At 47.5% G+C, this 7,105-nt stretch overlaps 1 protein-coding gene across 1 annotated transcript in view; it reads left to right on the top strand.

Annotated features, from left to right (window-relative positions):
- Positions 1-1,470: 1,470 nt before the first annotated feature.
- EHBP1 (EH domain binding protein 1) overlaps positions 1,471-7,105 on the top strand; it is a 411,889-nt gene continuing 406,254 nt past the window's right edge. The window contains 2 exon segments of the mRNA XM_040430136.1: positions 1,471-2,250; positions 2,952-3,323. Coding sequence (XP_040286070.1) covers positions 3,220-3,323 — 104 coding nt within the window. The 5' untranslated portion in view covers positions 1,471-2,250; positions 2,952-3,219.

Raw genomic sequence — 7,105 nt, 5'->3', positions numbered from 1 at the left:
CTGCGTGGAAAACTCGCTCGTGTGAAAGGGGCCTAAGGCCCCTTGCAGACGAGCGTGTCCGGATGCATTCAGTGAAAACTGTGCGATTTCGCAAACAAAGCCATTGAGTTTTGTTTGCGATCGCGTTCAGTTTTAATCGCGCGGGTGCAATGCGATTTACTGCGTTTTGCACGCGCGTGATAAAAAACGGAATGTTTACAAACAACATCTCTCAGCAAACATCCGCGATAATCGCATCCGCACTTGCTTGCGGATGCGATTTTCACGCAGCCCCATTCACTTCTATGGGGCCAGCGTTGCGTGAAAATCGCTGAATATAGAACATGCTGCGATTTTTTACGCAATGCAAAAGTGATGCGTGAAAACCACCGCTCAGGTACACAGACCCATTTAAATGAATGGGTCCGGATTCCGTGCGGGTGCAATGCGTTCGCATCACGTATACACCTGTGCAGAATTCTCGCTCGTGTGAAAGGGGCCTAACACTTTCCCATGGCTGCTAAGAACCAGACTGGACCTGGAGCACTGGAATCAACTTTTAAACAACTCGGGGCCCACATACTGTATTTTCACAGGGGCCCCTACCGTCTGTGTCTGCCCCTGCCTTCATGGACATAACCAGCATGCTCTTTATTTCTGTGGATTCTGCACAGGAAAATCCGAGCACTGGGCTCATTGAATGACTAAGGCCTCTTTCACACGAGCGTGACGGATTATGTCCGGATTTGTTCAGGGAAAAACGCAAGTTCAATTAGTTTCTTCTTTTTCTGTCCGAATTGCATAAATGGGCCAAGATTCAGTCAGGATGCCGTGCGTTCACTACCCGCGTCGCCTGGACGGAAAATGAATTTGTGTGAAAGGGCCCTTAGGCGTCAGTGAATCACAGATGTGTGCTCTCCGTGGTCTTCTTGGACAGCACACGTGTCCATTGACTTCACACATCAGTGGTTTTCCACGTACTGCGCTCTATTTTTGTCCTTGATTCCGGATCCCTCCCACATATTACAGGCTATGGGTCTGTGAAAACCATGGACACAACACGGATGCCAATCGTAGCTAGAATATGCTCTGGAAATTAAAGGGGTTCTCTGGGATTTTGATACAGTAGAAACGTCTTTGGTCTCTCTTCACACTAGAGTCACGGCTTGTGTTTATAACGACACTGCACAGATCCTCTTTATGTTCTGGTCATTTCTGTGATTGTATCATTCGTTAAGCCGTGAAGGACATGGGACGATATAAAGGAACATTGAGGGTCATTTATCAAAGCTGGTGTCAAGTAGAACTGGTTTAGTTGCATCTAGCAACCAATCAGAGTCCGCCTTTTATTTTCCAAAGGAGTTGTCCAAAATGAAAGGATGAATCTGATTGGTTGCTATGGGCAACTAAACCAGTTCTACTTGACACCAGTTTGAGAAATGACCCCCAATATTTCCCAGATGGACATAGATTATGTGACCTGCAAATTTTAATTGGGAAAATAATTTATCATTTCCATCAGTAATAAACCTGTCCCTTTCCAAACCAATGACCAACTTTAGAATTTCCTCTGGTGTCCAAGGTGTCATGAGACTACTACCACCATCATCCTCTATCTGCCCGCTCCTATATTACAGAGGGAGCCCTACTACAGATCTCTGCGGGTTTGTTACCGGCCTATGAATCAATCTATAAAAGTAAAATATGGCAGACTACAAGCAAATATCTTCTACACCAGAGCCGTCAATAACGTGATACCTTCACTAGAGGCTAAATCTCGGCTAAAGATTTTATGACTGACAGGGCAGGCATCCAATCAGGGCTCTCCATACCATAAACAACCGTCTGTCAATTTGCTCTTTCGCCCAATCACGCGGCTTCGGGGAGAAGGCGGGCCCTTGGGGGTTTTCTAACGCCGTAGCCCTTTAAAAGCACTGGCAAGCCCCGCCCTATGATAGCTGAGCGGCTATTGGTTCGCGGATTGAGTGACGGGAGAACGAACCAATCGCTGCTCAGTATCCATGCTGCTGCGTGCCCAATGTGGAAAGCGGCAGCAGTGGCGGCGGTGGAGCGGGCTCTGGCTTGCAGGGAGGGTTTTCGCACGGAGGCTTGTGCTGGAGTCCAGGGCCGGGGGGAGGTTGCATCTTTCTGTCTGCATACCAATTATTCCTGGCCTGGAGAACGAGGGCTGTGATGGTGGGCATCTTGGCATGGGTGATCCGCGCTAACGATCAGGGCTGAGAGATTAAATGCCCTAGTGGGCAGGAGGAGGTAAGCTGATTGCATGCTTTATTATTCTGCTCTGCCTGCTGCAGGAGCCCCCTCCCTCTGTCATGCCAATCTTGTACATGTCAGTGTGTGCCAGGCAAGGGTTAATATTGAGAAGCAGCAGATGACAGCTTGTAGTGACAGGGGGTGGGTGCTGTGAGTAATGCTGCCCATACACATGGCACCGAAGTCTAATCAAGTCCATGGACCACCTTTAACGGTGTGGTGGGTACGACGCCCCCTTTTTTTTAGTTGGCAGCGCCAATGGTCCCGGGCGATAGCTTCCAAAACACGTCAGATCTGTTGCCCGGCAGAGATCCATCACTTCTGCAGTTTCATCTGATCACCCTAGGGCAGACGTCAGTCTCTTGGGTGGCAGCGGGCACACTCCCATAGGTCCAGCCTGCCCCGCGGGGAGGTTAATTGCGCCACGCTGTAATTAGGGTTGTGAACATTAATACAAATGATGTATTTGAGGCTTGATGGGGGTGTACCCCTCCAGCAACATCATCATGAGCCCTGTAGGAAGGTGCGCTGACGATTCCTGTTGATCTGCCGGATACTGTGTGGGAGGTGGGGGGGGGGCGTTCCACAGACGGTGCGTCCCTTTGTAAGCGATCATGCTGGACGGCAGGAGTAAATTGCTGCATGATGTCAAATATTAACCGCTCCGTTTTCCCTTCTTCCTCCTTTGTCTTTAGCAGTCTAGCTCTGCACAGTCCACGTCATTTCGCCTGGGAGGAGGGCTGACTTTTCCATGCATCGGGGACTTCCTTTCCCTCAGCCATGCAGGAGTCTCCTGAGCTGGCTGGCTGTCTTCTAAAGTGGGATCTGCTGCCGCCGTCTCTGCCCAGCGCCTCCGGACCACAGCCCGTCTCTGGCCGCCTCTGTGCCCCCATGCAGACCACCTTATAAGGATTAAAGAGAGAGAGAAGACGTCTTTTTTCCCCTCTGCCCGGCTGTCCCTGGATCATGGCTTCGGTGTGGAAGCGGTTGCAGCGCGTGGGAAAACATGCCTCCAAGTTTCAGTTTGTGGCATCGTATCAGGAGCTGATGGTGGAATGCACGAAGAAATGGTCAGTAGCACCCCCTCCCCAGTTTATGATGCTCTCTTGTGAATGGTGGCTAACCTCAGACAGAAGTCAAGGAAATTCCCACGCTCTGGAAGTGTCGCTGGCTGTCAGGGCTCCTTTCTCCGCGCACGGCCCCGGCACAATGATACCGTCAGTGATATAATAGGCTGTTAATGAATTCATCCGAGACATCACAAAAAAAAAAGGTTCTCCAGGAATAAATATAATAATAATGGTTGAGGTTTCAGGACTGAAAGTTTCTAATTGACATGTCGCAGTTTGGTCCCCGAACAGATATCAGGGACGGCACCTAAAGGAGGTGATTGATGGTTTACTCTGCGACGTCCATACAGCACTGCCTGCGTAAATACCAAAAGTATTGAGTTTGCCGCTTTTTTTGAAGCCCATACACCGCTTTAGGGCTCATGCACACGACCGTATCTATTTTGTGGTCCGTAGAAAATACGGATGACGTCTGTGTGCATTCCGTATTTTGTGGAACGGAACAGCTGGCCCCTAATAAAACAGTACTACCCTTGTCCGTAATGCGGACAATAATAGGATATGTTATATTTTTTTGCCGGAACGAAAATACGGAAATGGAATGCACACAGAGTAACTTCCATTTTTTTTGCGGACCCGTTGAAATAAATGGTTCCACGTACGGTCCGCAAAAAAACTAAACGGAACAGACATGGAAAGAAAATACGTTCGTGTGCATGAGCTCTTTGGCCTACTTTACGTGTCAGTGATTGTGAGCCAAAACCAGGATACGGTATAATGGAAAAATGTTCTCCTGTTCTATATTTTAACCCACACCTGGTTTTGGCTTACAGTTAGGGATGAGCGAATCGACTTCAGATGCTTCATCCGAAGTCGATTCGCATAAAACGTTGTTTTATGCAAATAAAAACAGTTGTTTTATGTACGACACTGGAGCTCCGTACAGTATTAGGATGTATTGGCTCCGATGAGACGAAGTTATTACACAAAGTCTCGCGAGACTTTGTGTAATAACTTCGTGAAATAATTATTACAGTAAAAAACCTTGATCCTGATCTCGGGTTCAGCTCCAAGGCACCATTTGGAACCAAACCTGAGTTCGGTATCAAGGTTTTTTACTGTAATAATTTCAGGAAATTATTGCATAAAGTCTTGCGAGACTTTGCGAACGAATAACTTTGGCTCATCTGAGCCAATACATCCTAATACTGTACGGAGCTCCAGCGCCGTAAAGGATTACAACAAAGTTTTATGTGAATCAACTTAGGATGAAGCATCCGAAGTCAATTCGCTCACCTTTTACATCAGAAATTATTTTGAAAAACTGGGAAGAGTTTCTCAATCTAAGTGCTCATGCACACGACCGTATGTATTTTGCAGTGCGCAACAAAAAAATGGATTAAATTCGTCCGAGTTGCATCCGTTTTTTTTTTTTTTGCGGATCCATTGTAACAATGCCTGTTCTTGTCTGCAAAACGGACAAGAATAGAACATGTTCCCTTTTTTGTTTTTTGTGGAACGGATATACAAACACGAAATGCACACAGTCAATTCCATTTTTTTCAAGCCCCATTGAAATGAATTGTTCCACATTCAGACCTGAATATAAAAACGGAATGGATACTGAAGAAAAATGCGTTCATGTGCATGAGCCCTAACTCCGTGCTTGCGTCCTACACAGAGTAGACTGGCCATAAACCCTACAGGGAAATTTCCCCGTGGGCCGATTCCCAGGGGGCCACCTGAGCCCTCCTCTTAGTTCTACTGAGGAAGTTTTTTGTGCTGCCCTGTGGTATTTGGTTGTGCTGCCCTGTGGTATTTGGTTGTGCTGCCCTGTGGTATTTGGTTGTGCTGCCCTGTGGTATTTGGTTGTGCTGCCCTGTGGTATTTGGTTGTGCTGCCCTGTGGTATTTGGTTGTGCTGCCCTGTGGTATTTGGTTGTGCTGCCCTGTGGTATTTGGTTGTGCTGCCATGTGGTATTTGGTTGTGCTGCCCTGTGGTATTTGGTTGTGCTGCCATGTGGTATTTTGTGCTGCACTCATCTACTATTATTGTCCCTGCCTAATTGTGTTGCCCGCCTTCTGTCAATTTGGATCTGCCTACAACATGGGACTAGTTTAAGCTTTTTTTTTTTTTCCACGGCCACTTTAAGCTTCCAGTCCGCCCCTGGCAATAAAGCACATCCCTTAGTTGTGCAATAGACAGTTGCGCCACGTGGTGCAACAGAATAAATCTTCACCTGAGTGTCCATGGATGGTGTGTTTGGAGGTGCTTGGCGACCTTGTCTCAGTGACTGTGGCCACGTGCACACGGTGCGTATTAACCACGGCTTTTCCATGTAAATTTTTGTGGGAAAAATCTGCAGCTTAATACAGTACCAGCTAGTAGATGAGATTTTCTAAATGTCATGTCCACGGAGGTAAAATTGACCAGCGGTGCGGGTTTTGACCCTTTGCAATCTGCTCAGAACCATATAGTGGATTTATACCAGTTCTGTGTGGTGCAGATCCTTAATACCATGCCAGTGTTCACACCCTCTTTAATGTGCGTGTTCTTCCAAATAGAGGTCCATGTGCTGGCACGAAAGAAGTCTTATGGCGGGTTTACACGGCCCGATTGTTGGGCAGATTATCGGCAACGAATGTTCCTGCGAACACTCGCTCCTGACAATCTGCCAGTGCAAAGGTGAAACAGGTCACGCGATGAATGAGCGAAATGTTCGTTACTGCAGGCAAGTAAATTATCGTTTCTGGGCAAGCAGATCGTGCGGTCTAAACAGAGATCCTCTGCCCAAAAACAGTGCAGCCGCATGAGGACGAGCGATCGCAATAGCAACCGCTCATACTGTGGAGATGATCGCTGCATGTAAACGCAGAGCTTCACCCGCACAGAGACAGCTTTCTTTCCGATAATCGGCTGCTCCAAGGGCCGTGTATCTTGGCCCATCAGATTCTGTATGAATGGCGATTTCCTCTCCAGTAGTCAGAGGAGACGTGGAGATCTGGTATGGTTATCGTTTGAGTGCAGTACCACAGCTGTACCAAACTGAGCTTCAGTGGTGCAGTATCCATCCATACAAGGCTTACGGCTGTATTCACATTTCTGTATCGCAGTGGGGCATTTATTGTCAAACTCATGAGCAGCCATTTTTATGGATATAAATCTTCCTGTTAAATCCCAGCTCCTCAATAAATCTATAGTAATGCTAACTGTTTGGGGTGAAGTCTTACCGGAGAAGCCTACGTTTACCATGCGGCAGCCGCAGGGTGTATGTAAGGCCCTCCATGTAATCCTTAAACGCGCCACTTCAGGAGCCACTCCTAGGCCACCCATACACATGAGTGTACTGTTGGCTGTACAAACAATTTTTGGTGGGACTGGCCAACAATCTAATGTGTATGGGGGGCTCCCAACTCCAGTTGAATTTTTTCACCCGATCCCTTTGTTCATAGACTGCCGCCACTGCTATCAAAGGTTTTCTATCCGCGTCCTTCACCTCATCTGCTCTTCTGTCGTTGAACAGAGTATGTGTATGGGGAGTTAGAAGAGATTAAAGGGGTTGTTCAGCAATTTATATTAATGACCTATCCTGAGGATAGGTCATCAATATCTGATCGGTGGAGGTCTGACACCCGGCACCCCTGCCAATCAGCTGTTTTAAGAGGAGGTGGCGCTGCTTCCTGGTCATTACACTATACGTCGTCTCCTGTGGAGCAGCGGCGTAGTGTAATTACAAGTCGCCACTCCATTTAAGTGAATGGAGCGAGTACTCATCATTAGGC

The sequence above is a fragment of the Bufo bufo genome, chromosome 4 (assembly GCF_905171765.1).
Source record: "Bufo bufo chromosome 4, aBufBuf1.1, whole genome shotgun sequence".
Taxonomy (NCBI): domain Eukaryota; kingdom Metazoa; phylum Chordata; class Amphibia; order Anura; family Bufonidae; genus Bufo; species Bufo bufo.
This window is presented reverse-complemented; position numbering and strand designations above follow the sequence as displayed.